We start from the raw sequence: 16,730 nt of genomic DNA on the forward strand, positions 1-16,730 counted from the left end.
TTCCCCGAGCCCTAAACTGAACCCATGACCAACAACATTTGTGGAGTACCCACATTTCCAGCCAGCATCAGCTTCGTTCACCCAGGCTCTCAGCCAACTTGATTTATAGCATGACCAACATGTCTGGTCTAGTCAGGGCTAGGATTAAGGCCATCAACACATGCCAGCTTTTGTTTATTTGCAGTGTTAGAGACATGTTATGAAAAATGTAACTGCCTGGAATTGGTTTAGGAATAAGCTGTTCTGTCAGCCTTCCCTATCCCATAGCAGCATGACTGCAACATATCATAGTTTACAACTAAAACAAAATAAAAGCAATTCATAGAAACTAAGCAAGACTGGATTATTTCCATCTATTCCTTTATTGATAGGATGCTACAGAGCATTTTTTTTTTCTGTTTATGAAGAACCGGTTAATGCAGTGTATTTGATCAGTCATTATTTTGATTGATTCTAGGGAGGTTTCTATACTGTACTAGCTCTATCTGCTATCGGCTACCTAATATTTCAAAGGAGAAGAACAATCTCAGTTTACTTACATCAGATTTGGGGCCAGATCCTCTACTGGTGTTGATTGGTGTAGCTCTATTGACTTCAATGGAAATACACCAGTTTACACCAGCTGAGGATCTGAGGAGATTAAGATTGGAGTTTCTAATTCCCTACTCGGCGTCCAGTGCAGTTGTGCCTTCCCTAAACACCCATAAGCAATTAAAGTTCAACTTTTTTAACCGAATTAACCCTTTTTGTCTGCTCTGCTTGGTCCTGCTGCTTCTGCAGCTGACGTTGCCCCAGTGATAGGTAGCTATCATTGTGGATGTTCCTTGCTGCTCTCACAGCAGATTTCATAGCAGTGTCAATCCAGGCATGAGGCTGAGCTGTGTGTTCTCCTGCAAAGTGGATCCTCCCTTCATTCTGAAACAAATGTCCAGAATAGTCAGTGAACTCATAGGGGGTGAACGAGGCGTAGGCCCCCATGGAATGTCTGTCCAGGTTCCATCTCTGTATCACATGTTTGTCACAGATTAACTGGAGATGGTCCTTAGGTACTTGGTGGATTTCTGCCAGATCCTCCAGCACCACATCAATGCACTTCTCGTCACTCAGGGGAACAAAGAATCCAGCATCGTCGTTCCATGTGTAGGAAGCCACGATCACCCCCAGCCTGCTAGAGTCGTTGTGGTTGGGATAGTAGATGAACCTGGAAGGGCGATCTGTGACTGACGGCCCGCCTTGAATCCTGTCCTTCTCCCAGAACTTTTCAGTGCAGGCCAAGACAATCTTGGTGGCGCTGGCATAGTGAATGGAGCGCAGGGCATGGGTCTTATTGGAGGAAAGCGGGGGCAGAAATTTGATATGTCTCGTGGCTTTTGCTGTAGCTGTAACAAGGACATAGTCAGCAGTCACTGAGGAAGGGCTCAGTGTGTCAGGTTCACGGTAAAACACTCTGAGCTTTTTATCCTTGGATATTATCCGTTCTACTGTGCAGTTTAGATGGACAAGTCCAGGCATAGACTGGTGGAAGGCCTTGGGCAATTGGTCGAATCCCCCTGTGATCTCATCAAAACTGAAAGAAACAAGAAGTGATGGGTGAAAGAATTACGTACGTAGCAGTATTACAATTGCTTTTAGGGATAACCATAGTGTGGGAGCTCTTTGAGGTAGAGGCTGTGTCTGTGTCTGAGGCAGACCCTGACTCAGAGAGATTGCACTCCAACTAGACCAGACAGAGCGAGAAAGGCTTATTATCACCATTTGACAGAAGGGGAAACTGAGGCACAGAGAAAGCAAGTGACATGCCCAAAGTGACATATGAAATCTATCATACAGCTGGGTACTGAATCCAGGTTTCCTAAACCCCAAGCCAGTGTTTTAACAGTAAATTGATGCTTCGTATCCCAAGAGAAAGTCAAATTTTGGCAACTACAGCAAACACTCCCTCCCCACTTTGGGTTGGAACCCAAGACCTGCTAGAACATGGCACAGAGTGTGACCATTTCAGAAGGAGCAAAGCATAGCTGCAAACTGATAATCATGTGAGTCAGTAAAAGTCCCTTCAAAAATCTCTCGAAAGAGGGTTTAAGTGATACACAAGCCTGGGAATTTCAGCTAGTGCAGAGGAATGAAGATTGTGCTGCACAGGGTGAGTCTAAATTATGCCCCAGATTAGGCAATCTAGGAATATTCTGTTAACAATAGGACCTACTTGGCAACTGAGATTGCGTCTCTGTGCACATGCTGACTTCCACAAGGGGAGTTCGAATCATAGAATATTAGAGTTGGAAGGGACCTCAGGAGGTATCTAGTCCAACCCCCTGCTCAAAGCAGGACTTACCTCAGCTATATAATCCCAGCGAGGGTTTTGTCAAGTCGCAATTTAAAAATCTCTAAAGATGGGGATTCCATCACCTCCCTAGGTAACCCATTCCAGTGCTTCACCACCCTCCTAGTGAAAAACTTTTTCCTAATGTCCAACCTAGACCTCCCCCACTGCAACTTGAGACCACTGCTCCTAGTTCTGTCATCTACTACCATTGAGAACAGCCTAGCTCCATCCTCCCTGACACACCCTTTCAGGTGTGTTAAAATCTGCTATCAAATCCCCCCTCATTCTTTTCTTTTGCAGACTAAACAAGCCCAGTTCCCTCAGCCTCTCCTCATAAATCCTGTGCTCCAGCCCCCTAATCATTTTTGTTGTCCTCCACTGGACTCTCTCCAACTTCTCCACATCCTTTTTGTAGAGGGGGGCCCAAAACTGGACACAATACTCCAAATGAGGCTTCACCAATGCCAAATCCATTGTAAGATGGAGTGTCTGCCTCTTCCCCTCTCAACTGCGAGAAGAAGGAGCTCATTTGTGTTGCAGTTACAGAAAGAGTACATCTAGACTGCCGGCCGCGACAGGACTCCCAGCCCAGATTGAGAGACTCGGGTTAGCGGAGCTCGCAGTAGCCCTGTAGAAACTGCTGTGCTGACAGTGTTTGAAAGCTGCAGCATGAGCTGGAAATTGGGCTTTCAAGACCACCCATCTCCCTATGCTACACAGCCCAAGCCACGACTTCAAAGTGCTGTCCATACAGCTATTTTTACAGAGCTAGCTAAAGCCCCACTAGCCTAAATCTCTCAACCTGGACCAGGAGGCTCACTACCATGGGCGGGCCACTGGCTCTATAGACATACCCATACAGGCCAACAATCAACAGGCCCCACTGTCCTAGGTTCTGTACACACATGTAGAATGAAAATACATAGCTCTTCCCCAAAGACTGTAATTTAGCTACATTTGTGTCTTACCCATCTTCATCAGAGAAGGTCTCAAACTCCGTGAGAGAGCTAAGAAACGACATGTAGAATCCAGAATCCTCATTCATCAAGTCACCGATCATCTGCACAGCCCCACGGCTTAATTTCCCTTCTTTAATCAAATATTCCTGGTAGGGGAGGAAAGGGAGTAAAGTTGTTCTCTCTTTAGGCACAAGAACCACATTTCTGCTGGAAATAAGAGTCATGCAGATGTCACTGGGGAAAGATTTGATTTTCATGAAGGAGGAGAAGATAAAGGGTTATTTTCAAGTCTTATCTGGTGATATTGTTACCCCTTTTAGTTCTGAGCCATTGCCAATATCCAAAGCCTTGCCTGGTTGTTTCCGTTCAAAGGAGAGATTGAGGATGTGAGCAAGGTCTTTTTTTGTGTGTGATCCAGTTTATTTGAAAAGAATGGACACAAAATCCCCTTTCCCTGAATACGGTAGAATCAACCAACAGGGGCAATATTCATGCTCCGAAGTCCAAGTCTGCCTTCCCAGCAAATACTGTTATCAAAAAAGCTCTGTCCCTCTTTTCCCCTCCCAGGGCCATGTTGACCACTGCTACTCTCTCTTTCTCACACAAATACAGATTCAGTTGCAGACAATCAACCCCTCAGCCCCTGCATTTGCACTCGACCCTAGGGAAACCCCTCAGCCCACACAGCTTAGCTTCTGATTGGCCTAGCCATACAAACTAGTAGTGCCTTGAGCAGTGGCTTCCACTGCCTCCAGCTCTCTTACTCCAGAAAGGAGCTTACTTGCTTCTTCCATTTAGCCTGAATGAAGGGTGGTTAGCACGCCCATCGACTTTAACCAGATCTGTGGCTAATCTATAGTTTAAAGATATGTTTGATCACTGCCATGAGCACCTTCCAGTATAACAATATTAAAATAATAATTGAAGGAAGTATGACATCTTTTTAGCACTCAGGCCTTTCTTTTCCATAATCTTGGCCACAACTAAAACCCTGCCCACGCAGGCTGCCAAAATGAGAAGCCATTCTCAATAGATTCGTTGTTTTTATAGAGTTCTGTGGCACTTTGAAGACTAACAATACAGATTACTGCATCTGAAGAAGAGAGCGGAGTCTCTCGAAAGCTTATGCCTGCAAATATTAAATTTCTTAGTCTTTAAAGTGCCACAGAGCTTTCGTTGTTTTTGCTGTATATAGACTAACACAGCTACCCCCCTGGAACTATTCGATAGACTGTGCAGAGCTTGGTTATATGACGTTTTCCCTCTTTCCTTTATTGGTGCTTTGAATAAATGACAACATTGACATGCAAACCGGCATCATTAGGTTTCACCGGGATAAATAGAGCACTTTACACCTCTCTCAGAGCAATTATTGCAGGCTTTGCATAAACATTTGGATTTAAAGATTCTCAAAGTCCAATATCCATTACCTTGGTGGAAAAGGAGTCTAACTGACGCAGCCACTCTTCACAGTCTTTATTCTGGAACCGTTCTAGGGCCTGTGTTGGAAGCATGCATGGACATATTTATTGACGGAAAGAGAAATATGTTCACAAAGACATTGGGCCAAACTCTGTTCTCCTATGTAATTAGCAGGGTACTTGCATGACCCTCCTCCCCATGATATCTGAGGGCTTCATAACCACTGTAGAATCAACATCATTTTACACAGCACATAACTATGGCAGCAACTGAACACCAACTTCTTGTGTCCAACCACAGTGCCTGTCTTCTACATTATAATTCCTGTGTGTATCCATGAAACCCCACTGAATGTAACTGAGCTGCATGGCATAGTCTCCAGCTCTGCTATAGTTAAATGACAGGATTTGATCCCAACTTGACTGTTTAGGAAACAAAAACAAGTATTTGTTTTCAGAGGCAGCGAGTGTCCCATGGGGTTGCATGGAGTTACTCCTGATTTACGTGGGTGAAACTGAAAGAAGAACCAGGAACAGATCATCTGTCCTGATAAATCCCCTTCGTGTCACCGCAAGGGGAATTATAGCTATATTAAGGCAGCTTTCAAAGATTCCCCTGACACAGGATGTATCCTGGATTGGAATGGTGTGGGGAAGGGATGGAAAAAGAGAAGATACCAGCACATGCTGCAGAACGAGAGATCACCTGTGCTGAAGCACAAATTAGGGCTGTTTTTTTCAGAATCAGGCCTGGTAACTAAGTTACTTTCCTTTATACAATTGACCAAAATACATACCGCGTGCAATGCTTCATAATAAAGCGTATTAGCAGATTTGCCTCTCTCTGAGGGAGCCACAGGATAATTCAAGATATCAGGATTCTGGCTGACGTTCCCAGCTGTTGTCCTCACTCCATTAACCAAATGCCAGGCATTGTCATCTGTCTGAGAGAACTTGTTTAGCTTAAGGCCAAATTGCGTAATAAATTCACGAACAATTCTGCAAAAGAAAGAAAGGGGAGAGAAAGGGAAAAGGAGAGAGTCAAAATTGAGAAAATAAATTATACGTTCAACTGGCTATAAAAATAATAATGTTGTAAGTATGTGATTAATTTCATTCCCTTGCTGAAACTTCCTGTCTCCAATTTATGTTATTAATGCTGTAGGAATATGATAGACAGATAGATACGTAGATAGATTCTGAGCTTGGTGTAAACTGATGTAGTTCCATTGACTACAAGGGAGCTACCTGGAAAATAGTAGCTGAGGGCCTGACACATTAACTGGTAACTACATAACCAGTTTTATAATAATCCCATCCTATTGTTCTGCTTCTAAACTGTAGTCTTAGGTCATCATAGTTTCATGTGAAGTAGGGTATATTTGTGATATTGTTTTTTGTGTTTGTTTTCAATAAACTTTTGTTCCATATAATAGTACTGAAAAAATATTCTATTCTATTCTTGATATTATACTTCCTCACAAAACAATTGAGTGCGGTGCATTATGAAATAATGCAACTCATTTTAAATAATTTTTTGGCTAATGAAGAGCCAGTATCTATTTTCCGACTTTCTTTTGACTCAGGGCCTGATACAACTTCTGTTTAAGTAAATTGGGAGTTTTTCCATTGGTTTTCTGGAAGTTTGGTCATGCATTTACAAACTGTCAGGTCCATAATTAGGCACGAGCCTGAAAACATTTATTGCCGAGTTCATTGTTTACTCTTGGCCATAATGCCACCCAAGTCAATGAGACTAGTCAAGGTAAGAAACATTATATCTGGCAGCACATTCTTTTAGGATGCTTGATATCATCCCTAACCATAGCAGATTTCAGCAAAACTGGACTGTTCCTTTCCTGAACAACTTACACAGTGGAGGAGTGAAACCTGTCTTACCTGTGGGCGCTTGGCAAACGCATGGCTCCCAACTCCACGTACCAACCGTCTGTCTCATCTCGGTAGGTCATGACTCGTCCTCCCACACGACCACTGATTTCCAGAACTGTAACCTAGGAACAAGCATGGGACACCATTTCCAGTCACCAGTGTGGCAGCTGCATAATTTTATTCGCAAATGCCAAAACTTTCAAACCTCGGTGACTAAAAATAGGCAACTACATCTACATTCAGGCACTTAAATAAGTGTCTTGATGTCTCTGCACCCACCAGTTCCTAACTAAATCAATAGACACTGGGCTGAATTTAGGGACAGGTGACACAGGATTAGGGGGCGCCAGGCTTGGGGTGCTTTTTTTGTTGTTAGCAACAAAAGCGAAAATAGGGAAAAGATTAAAAAAAGGATTTGTTTATATATGGCATGAATAAATACAGATTTAAAGATCCTAGCATGCTAACTTATCTTTTATGACAGGGATGAATCATGCATGAAATCATGCGTCAAAGTCATCAAGAGCAATAAAAAATAAGGTATTAAAAAGTTAAACAAATGCGGTGGGGGGGGATGTGTGCAAAGACGGTTGCTAACCTAGGGGGCCATTTTGTCTAGGGCTGGCCCTGAATAGACGTATTAGGTACTTTGCACCTCTGAAAATTGGGCCATTTATTTAAGGTGGGATTTTCAAAAGCACTCAGTGTCGGTTGAACTACACCCACTGCAGTTACTGGAGGCCAAATTACACCAACTCTGAGTGCGTCTAGAAGTCTGAGAACCAGTTCTATACTACAGGTTTTGTCACCATACCTGTGTTGATCAGGAGTATGCAAAAAAACACACATTCCAGCCAACATAGGTATGCTGGCAAAACCCCCAATGTAAACACAGCTATGACGACACAAGAGTGCTTTAGTTGACATAGCCAATGTCATTTGGGGAGGTGATGTTACTACCCTGACAGACAAAACTCCTTCTGTCGGCATAAGCTCAATATAAACTAGGTGGCTTTGCTGGTATAACTATCCTGGCAAAGAATTTGTAGTGTAGACAAAGCCTGAACCTTACATGCCTGAATAAGGATTTAGAGGGAAGATTTTCTAAAACACAAATGGCAATTAGGTGTTGTACCTAGCTGCCATTTGTGCTTTAGAAAATCTTCCTGTAGATGCTTAACTTCAAACACCCAAGTAAGAATATTTTGTCCATAAGTTTTCCAATAGCAGCATGGTCCTCAGAGTTCACAACTGTGCTTAAACTGGTGGAAATTTCAACTCCTGAAGCTCTTTTGCACATCACGGCCTTTAAGTCAAATTGATTTATGTGGGACTTAAATGGTTCATAAGTCTTGCACTGACTACTCTGTACAGGGGTGAAATTCACCCCCAAGCATGTAAAGAAAATAAAAAGAAGGCAGAGTGAAGGCTACCAGTATCAATTTTCATTACCATATCATTTTTTTTAATCATATCAATTTTCCCATGCTTACATTTCTACAAGAGAATGTATGCTCTGTACAGATATTTGAATTTTAATATGTATTATTTTATTTAATGTATCACTTTCTGATGGATAGGGTTACTCTGAAACTGTAGCTTTTTTGGTAGTTACTGTAACTCCTCCAACTTTAAACTACTGAAGGTTTAGGGAAATATTCCAAGATTAAAATAGGAGTAGGGAGCCTAATCCTATTGAAATACAATGGGAGTGGACACCTAAATCCCATTAATGTCTTTGAAAAATCTCTTCCTTTGTCAGTGAGCCATCTTTCTTTCTTTCAAATTCCCCTTATTTGGTTTTTAATCATTCTTTAGCCTAATAACCTTTTATCTTCAGAAAAGAAACAGTGAAAAATAGTCAAGGTAGCACGGACTCTCTGCCTTATTCTGACATCTTTGTATAGTAAATTACCTTGTGACCGGCATCTCTGAGCAGTTTGGCAGCAGTAAGTCCGCTTATTCCTGCCCCTACAATGACAACCGTCACTGGATGATCTGCCTTTCCAAGTCCGTTTTGGGCAATCTCCACCAGCTTATCGTAGTCAGGATCATGAAAGCAATCTCCGGGATAGCGAGAGAGACTCTCAGGCCATGGTACAGCCACCAGGAGAAACAGCTGGGAAAGTACTAGGGACATATAGACACAGAAAATTACGGTGCAGTTAATGAATGATGCAGTCGGTGAAGCAAACTCATTCTCTGAAACCCAGATGGCAAGTGGCGTCACTGAAATTACACAAATCAGTCCACAGCAGAGCTAAAATCCAGGTAAGGGTGTGCAGCAAATCAGTCCTGTGTATTGCCAGAAGATATTTATGAGCAAACCAATTCCTAATATTACCAGTATACAAAGAAGGTCATTTTAAGTTACATCTACACTGGAGCGGAAGGTGTAATTTCCAGATGAGTAGACACACCCGTGCTACTTCTTATTGAGCTAGCATGCTAAAAATAGAATTGCATCCACAGCAGTGCTAGCGGGGTGGGGGGGAGCAGGAGTCTGGAGGTCTTGGACAGAATCATATTAAGGGCAGCTAGCACTTCCCATTGCACACACCACCATGGATACTCACTTTTCTATTTTTAGTCCTCTAGCTTATTTGGTGTTAGTGGGGGTATGTCTATTCAAACTGGAAATACGCCTCCCGCTCCAGCGTAGTCATACCCTCAGATTATAAGATCTTTGGGGAATGGATCTTCCAGGTGCCGGAGACCCATTGTATGCCACTGCTCTAGGGACATGCTAGCAACCTGGACAGAGGAGTTGCAATGTAATAAATATAATGGCCAACATTTTCAAAAGTGATTTTGTGAGACCAGTCTAGGACACTTCAAAGAGGACTGATTTTCAGATGGGAGCAAAATTAGGCCCCTTTAAGATTCCTCGACTGGGGAACTCAGAAATTGCTCTTTGCAATAAGCTCAACCACAAGTAATAGGTTGGATGCAGGAATTACAGGATGAAATTCTATGTCTTGGATTAGGCAGGAGTCAGACTAGAAGATCATAATGGTCCCTTCTGGCCTCAGGGTCTGTGAAATAATAAGTCATACAAAATCACTAGCCATTTTTAAAAATCTTGGCCCGAAAGAGACAAAAATCTTTGTTAACTTTAAGGTCTTGACAACATTTTAGATATTTTCCCAGAAAAATCACCAGTTTAAAAATCAGTTGGAGCCACAGAGTAACTAAAATTTTCGGTGGCCATAATTATATGGATGACCAGTTTAAATAAACTGGCTATCAGGAGGCTTAAGTAAACCAATTATAAGAATGAGTCTGGTTGCTTGAACCTTGTCTACATTGTGGCTCTGACTGGTTTCAAACTGATTTAAAACAAGTTTGAGTCTGTTTAATAAATTTCCCCAGTGTGGACAAGATTGTAGTGAAGGTTGTTACATAACTTTAAAGTTCAAAAGTACTTCTAACAAAGAACATTAATGACATTTAAATACAACTTTAAGGCACAGTGGGTGGGATTTTCAAAAGTGCTCAGTGTTGGCCTAACTTTCCTCCCACTAAATCGCCACATTGCTACAGTTAGGGTGACCAGATAGCAAGTGTGAAAAATCGGGACCGGGGTAGAGGATAATAGGAGCCTATATAAGAAAAAGCCCCAAACATCGGGACTGTGTCTATAAAATCAGGACATCTGGTCACCCTAGCTACAGAGCTTTTACTCCACTGGATATTTTGGAAATATTGGTGATTGGACCTCTCTGTACTTCTAAAATAAATGTAGTTTTCTAGAAATGCCCTGAGAAAGAGCAGGGTAGATCACAACCCACTCAGAACAAGCCCTTAAACTATGAATAGATTAATCAGCAATGCATATAAATTCCATTCTTAGTGAAGAGAAATACAGTTCAAGATTTTCCAGTGTCAGGTGGAAACTATTACCTAAAGAACTATAGAACAATATTTTTTTTTCTCTTCCCTTGACAAATAGGAACCAGTTTCACTCAAGAAACTACACAGTATCAAAAATTTCCTTTGGACAACATGACTTGCTTTAAACACTGATCCAACAAACCTTTCTCACATGAGGAATCTTGCGGAATCATTGTTGGCATTGAAACAGTGTCCCTGATCTGTGCCACAGTCTTGAACAGAGCACAGGTGCTGTAAATGGGTCCCCCAAAATATTAATGGATTGCATCCTCAGACGGTTACAAAAGGTTAATGGCAATCAATGTATTTAGAGCGCTAGAATCTGATCTCGCTCCCATTGAAGATAAAGGCAAAATTCCCATTGCGTTCCATGGTTCAGGATGAGGTCCTTAGTGTGATCACATTTTACCATAAAATACCCTTCCCTTGAAAAAAATCACATTGCCACCAAAAGCTCATCCAAGGCTCGTGGAAATGAGTGGGAACCTTTCCGTCAACTTCAAGGGATACCCGTAAAGTGCAGCAAGTGGCACTTAAAAACGAAGCCCAAAACATATTCATGGGAAAAGGAGAGAAAAAAAAAAAAACCAGGAAGAGCTAAAAAAAGAGAAAGATGCAAAACAAGAAAGCAAGTTGAAGATGGACTAAAAGGCAATTTTTCTCAGTTCCAAAGCAATTCTCCCCAGCACAGCAGTTTCACTTACAGAATCTGGCCATGTTTCCACAAGCTGCACAAGTCATCAAGTCAGAACTTTCATTTTATAGCCTGAACCAGGCAGTGACAGAAAAAAAGGAGTGGTTCAAAAATTCCTACCAATCAGTATGTCCCAAACACTGAGAGAGATGTAAATTAATAAATCTACAGCAATTGAAGACACACTTCTGTATATTTTTCTCCTCTGTCTGTCCCACCTTTTGATCAGGAGACACCAAGTTCATGGAATGCAAATTACTTATTTTTCTGGTAAGTCCCACACATGTATACGTCCAGGTCATCTGTCTTCCTCTCAGCAGAGATTGTAAAATGCTTAATTCTGTAATTTGGCAAAATCTCTATGGATTTTCCTCCCTATTGCCCCAATAAATTTGAAGAAATCTGTGCAACTCACAGAGGAAAATGGGTGAAATTTCTGCAAACACTTAAACATCCCTTTCTTTGCCTCCCTCCACTGGAGCCGTTTGTCTTCCCTTTCAAGGCCATTCATGGCCTATCCCCACTCCCCCTACACTCTCTCATTTGATATCAAAATGTCAGCCCCCAGGCTCCAATCATCCCTTGATAGCAGCCTCCTTTGCCCACTTATTTTCAAAGAAGCACCTTTGTGCTTTCTCCTACTCTAGCCCTCATATTTTTAGGTGCTCCTCGTAATCATCCACAGGGCTAGCTCTGTATCCTCCTTCAAAACCCCCCTTAAAAATCTCCTTTGCTGCAATGCCCCCCCCCCCCCCCGCCCAAAAAAAATAGGTGACAATGGTTTGACAGCAGCCTGTCATGATGAACAGTTCCCTTATTTGTCTGCATCCATCTCTTGCCCCTTGTCTTATACTTAGATTGTGAGCTCTTTGTTCTATGTTTATTCAGCAACTCACATAATGGGGGTTTGATCCTTCTGAGAGGAGACTCAGAGAGCCTGGCTTGTTTAGCCTAACCAAATGAAGGCTGAAAGCAGGTAGGATTGCTCTCTATGAATACATCAAAGGAATAAATACTAAGAAGGAAGAGGAGTTATTTAAGCTAAGCACTAATATGGACACAAGAACAAATGGAAATAAACTGGCCATCAACAAATTTAGGTTTGAAATTTAAGGAAGGTTTCTAACCATCCGAGGAGTTAAGTTCTGGAGCAGCTTTCCAAGGGGAGCTGTGGGGACAAAAAACCTAACTGGCTTCAAGACTGAGATCGATACATTTATGGAGGGGATGGTGTGATGAGATTGCCTATAATGGCATGTAGCCTCTTTGTGATGGCTAGTAGCAAATATCCCCAATGGCCAGTGATGGGGCCCGAGATAGGGAGGGCTCTGAGTTACTACAGAGAATTCTTTCCCAGGTGTCTGACTGTTGCGTCTTGCCAAAAGGTTCAGGTTCCTGTAGGCCCCAGCAGACCCCTGCACTGTGATACTGTAATACAGGTCGGAACCAAAGCAGGCCTGAACCATGAACACCACAACATGAAGCTTACGGGTTAAATTTTTACACTAAGAACGAGAACAAAACTAGGCAATATAGATAAGGAAATTTCAGACCTATTAATGGTTTGTTCGTGCCACCTCAGGCTCCACTATGATAATTAGCGAATGTAAGGACATCCTGCCTAAACAGTCTGTGGTTTAACATTCATGACATATTAGAACTCTGCTGTTTGTTACTTTAAGTAAATGTTTGGGAACATCTTGAAATCTGATCGCGTGGTAATTTATAAGTGCAATAAGAATGCCCAATGCATATCAGGAATGTGGTTAGTGTGTAAATCAGGCAGCAAGTAACAACAAATGAGACTTAAGATATTGTGGCAAGCAGCCAGCTCCCCTCTAGTGGGTCTCATGCTTCTAGTGTTTGTAGTGGGCCAGGGCATCTCCATCTTTCCCCAGGAGGGGGTAGGGACCCGGGCCCACCCACTCATCCAGGTCCCAGCCCAGGGGCCCTATGAGAAGCAGCTATGTGCTGCTGGCACTGTGTTCCCAGCTGCGCTGTCTTCCCCTGGGCTGATTTTCCCCCCGCCTTCTGGCTTCTTAAGCCTGGTTCCTTCCTTCTGTCCACAGACCAGACCAGACCAGACCAGACCACTCTCCACCAGTTTACACACTGACTGTTTGGAGCAGAGGGCTTTTATCAAGCACCTAGCTTGTCCTTAACTGGCCTCAGCTGCTCCTAATTGCCCCCTAATGGCTCTTAGCTCGTTAGCAGGGAACAGAGCCCTGAGCATTCTGAGGCTCCCCTATCTCCCCTCAGGCTGCTATGGAGGAGACTGCTAGTTTATGGAGCTCCTGGGGCTTTTGCTTTTGCTTTTGCTTTTGCTTGGGGTCCCATTCGGACGGGGAGGAAGCCCCCCGGAAGTCTCGGAAGGGGACCACCAATGCTGAGCCTTCTGCTGCGCCCCCCGACGTCGTCCCGCAGGTGGCGCCGGTTGAGGGGGACACTGCAGCAATGCGGAGGAGTAGCTCCGCCCCCATCTTGGAGGTCCCCTTTGCCCCCCTCCCTGCGGGAGCTGCGGAGGGAGATGCCCCAGCCACCCTGTCCCCTTCGCCCCCTGTTGTCACTGAGGCATTTGTCACCCCGACTTCTAGCGGGGCAGCACCCGGGGTGGCGGAGGGAGACTATGGCTCCATATTCGTGGCGCTCGAGTCCCTGGGTCTGCCCCTGTCAGCCAGGGGGAGGACAACCCTTTTCCACTGGGCCTCGATCTAGGCAGTCTTGTGCCGGCCCTTCCCCTTCCTCCCCCTCCTCTTCCCCAGACAGCTGCTCCTGCCCTTGAGTCCCCACCCGATACCCCCATCTGCCCGGCTGCGGCTGGCATTACATCTGCGGCTGCTGGGTCTCTTGAGGCGAAGGCTGGCACCGGGCACCCGGGCCCTGGGGTATCTGAGGCAGGACAGCTGTCCCTCACCCCTCCTGGGGGCCCTGACTTGAGCCCCCTGACGCCCGAGCCAAGTGTGGGTGAGGGCACCCCTCCTAATCCCATGCCCCTGACCCCTGTGCTGGGTCGGGTGGAGTCGCTCCCTGGTGGCTCAGCCCCTGATCCTGCCCCCATCTCTGTCCCTGATCCCGTCCCTGGCCGTGACCCCATTCCCACCCCCTATCCGGCTCCTGTCCCTCCCCTACCCACCTTCCGTATTGTTACCGCCCCTGTGGTTGTCATTCCCCCTACCATCCGCCAACTCCCAGGAGGCGGTATTTGAGTCCTCCCTTCCATCTGGGGCTGTTGTCTTCCCTCCTCCACCGCTCCTTGTGCCGGGGGGTCGAAGTGGGCAGCGCGGCGCCCATGACATCGGCGCCGCGTCAGGGCTCTGCCCCTTGTCTGCCCATCTCTGTTGGCCACAGGGCCGCTGCGGGGCCCCAGGCAGAGGACGGTCCAGGGTCTTCTACCCCGGCCCCCGAGGTGATGCGGGATGAGCTGTAGACCTTCCTGGCTGACTGTCGTGGGGCCAGGAATAGGGTGCAGCTCTCCCTGCAGCACTGGAGGGATTTCCATCTCGTCCTCTGGGCCGTGAGGGCTATCCTGAAGGAGGGGAAAGGAACCGGGAGGCAGGATGCTGCCTCCTACCTTCCGTGACTCCCTTCTGGCCTTCGGGGTCGGTCACGTACTGCTGTGGGGCCTGACGGGGGCTGCAGCGTTCCTGCCCATGAGGATCCTCCCCAGCCCTCCCCATGGCTACGACAGTCCTCGCCACCTTAAACGCCAGGGGCTGTAGGATGGGTCTCCACAGGAACCAAGTGCTCTCCTTCCTGCAGGAGGAAGGGTACTCCGTAGTGTTCCTGCAGGAGACCCATACGGATCCAGCCGCCGAGGCTAGTTGGCGGCTGGAGTGGGGGGACAGGGTGTTCTTTAGTCATCTCTCAGCCCACGCGGGCAGAGTGGCCACCCTGTTCTCCCCCCGACCTACAGCCTGAGGTGCTGGGGGTTGCTGAGGTCGTGCCTGCTGCACCTCCGGGTCCATATGGAGGGTCTGGTATTGCATCTTGTCAATGCTTATGCCCTGACATCGGGCCCGGAGAGGGTGCGCTTTTTACGGCAGGCATCTGCCTTCCTCGGCACCTTGGATCCTCACGAGTGCCTGGTCCTGGGTGGGGATTTCAGCACCACACTCGAGGAATGGGACCGCATGGGGACCGAGCAGTGCCCGGCCGCCATGGACATCCTCTGGGAGATTATAGACCATCACTCCCTGGTGGACGTCTGGCGTGACCACCACCCGGATGACGTTGTCATCTTCACCTTTGTCCGAGTGGGGGAAGACCGATCGCGCCACTCCCAGTGATAAATTCTCTGTGTGTGAGTGAGGAATGTATGTGCAGGGCATAAAAAGACACCAACCTAAACTGCTCTAACAACAGAAAGGGGAGTGAAGACACCAACTGCCATCCTAACCCTGAAGGCTGAAGAATACCTACCAACGACCCTAAAGTGCAAATAAATGACCCTAAAGTACAGAAGGCTCCACGTTGGGAATTGACAAAGTACAGAAATAAGAGAATAGCTGGTGATTAACAGCTATACTGAACCCAGAGGCAGCATGACACAGCAAGGCCATAGACTTACACGAGAGCCAGGAAGTATAAAAGATGGGTAAAAACATGGAAACTTTGGGTCTCGTTCTGCAATTGTCATCTTGGAGCACTGGATTCGCGACCAACAGAGGCCTGGTTCCTTTCTCTTGCCCAGCCTAGCTGGCCACTGGGCTGGCTCGAGCAACACATAAAAGGACTGGTAATTATATCACACCAGCTTGCAGAACTTTGTGAATGTGTGTGTGAATGTGACTGCTTTTTGATATTCTCACATGTACAATAAACGTGGTGTGTTGCCTTGTCCCCCTGAATAAGATCCTGCTAGTCTTTTTTTTTTTACAAGTATAACACTGCGGGCATGGACCCCAGAGCTCTGAGCCATGGGCCCTGCTGCTCTCAGCCACACATGTGACGGGGCCCCCCGAGCTGTCAGCCACTGCGGGCAGCAATCATAGAATCAGAGGAATGTAGGACTGGAAGGGACGTTAATGGGTCATCTAGTCCAGTCCCCCACAATGAGGCAGAACTAAGTATTATCTAGACCAGTGGTTCTCAACCTATTTACCTTTGTGGGCTGCATATACAGCTCTCTATGTGTTATGTGGGTCCCCGCCACACAATATATATGCTATCTGGATAGTCCTGAGGGTGTCACGTGGGCCGTAGCTCTGTGCTGATTGGGCTGCAAGCAACCCACAGGCCATGGGTTCAGAACCACTGATTTAGACCATCCCTGACAGGTGTTTGACTAACCTATCCTTAAAAACCTCCAAATGACACAGACTTCACAACCTCCCTAGGTAAAATTGTTCCAGTGGTTAACTACCCTGACAGTGAGGAAGTTTTTCCTAATGTCTAACCTAAATCTCCCTTGCTGCAATTTAAGCTAATTACTTCTTGTACTGTCCTCAATGGTTAAGAAGAACAATTTATCACCCTACTCTTTATAATGACCTTTTACATATTTGAAGACTGTTATGATGTCCCCCCCTCAGTCTTATTTTCTCCAG

The 16,730-nt window shown here is 45.5% G+C and overlaps 1 protein-coding gene across 1 annotated transcript; it reads right to left on the reverse strand.

The window, feature by feature from the left end:
* Positions 1–356: 356 nt before the first annotated feature.
* LOC137155645 (L-amino-acid oxidase-like) lies at positions 357–14,861 on the reverse strand. Its single transcript, XM_067552015.1, has 7 exons — positions 14,756–14,861; positions 8,512–8,726; positions 6,606–6,718; positions 5,504–5,705; positions 4,716–4,784; positions 3,295–3,431; positions 357–1,567 (listed from the first exon to the last, which is right to left on the reverse strand). Exons 1-7 carry the CDS (start codon positions 14,859–14,861, stop codon positions 712–714), a joined length of 1,698 nt encoding a protein of 565 aa, XP_067408116.1. The 3' UTR covers positions 357–711.
* Positions 14,862–16,730: the final 1,869 nt, after the last annotated feature.

The sequence above is a fragment of the Emydura macquarii genome, unplaced genomic scaffold (genome assembly GCF_026122565.2).
Source record: "Emydura macquarii macquarii isolate MOO-44397 ecotype Brisbane River unplaced genomic scaffold, CSIRO-AGI_Emac_v2 contig_1365, whole genome shotgun sequence".
Taxonomy (NCBI): domain Eukaryota; kingdom Metazoa; phylum Chordata; order Testudines; family Chelidae; genus Emydura; species Emydura macquarii.

Excerpts from the sequence above, each read along its gene's own strand:
- LOC137155645 (XM_067552015.1), bottom strand. The coding sequence starts at position 14,861 with ATGGGGAGGGCTGGGGAGGATCCTCATGGGCAGGAACGCTGCAGCCCC. Across the intron at positions 6,719-8,511 it reads TCAGAGATGCCGGTCACAAG|GTTACAGTTCTGGAAATCAG; the intron begins GTAATTTACTAT and ends GCTTGTTCCTAG. Across the intron at positions 4,785-5,503 it reads ATTATGAAGCATTGCACGCG|GCCCTAGAACGGTTCCAGAA; the intron begins GTATGTATTTTG and ends CTTCCAACACAG.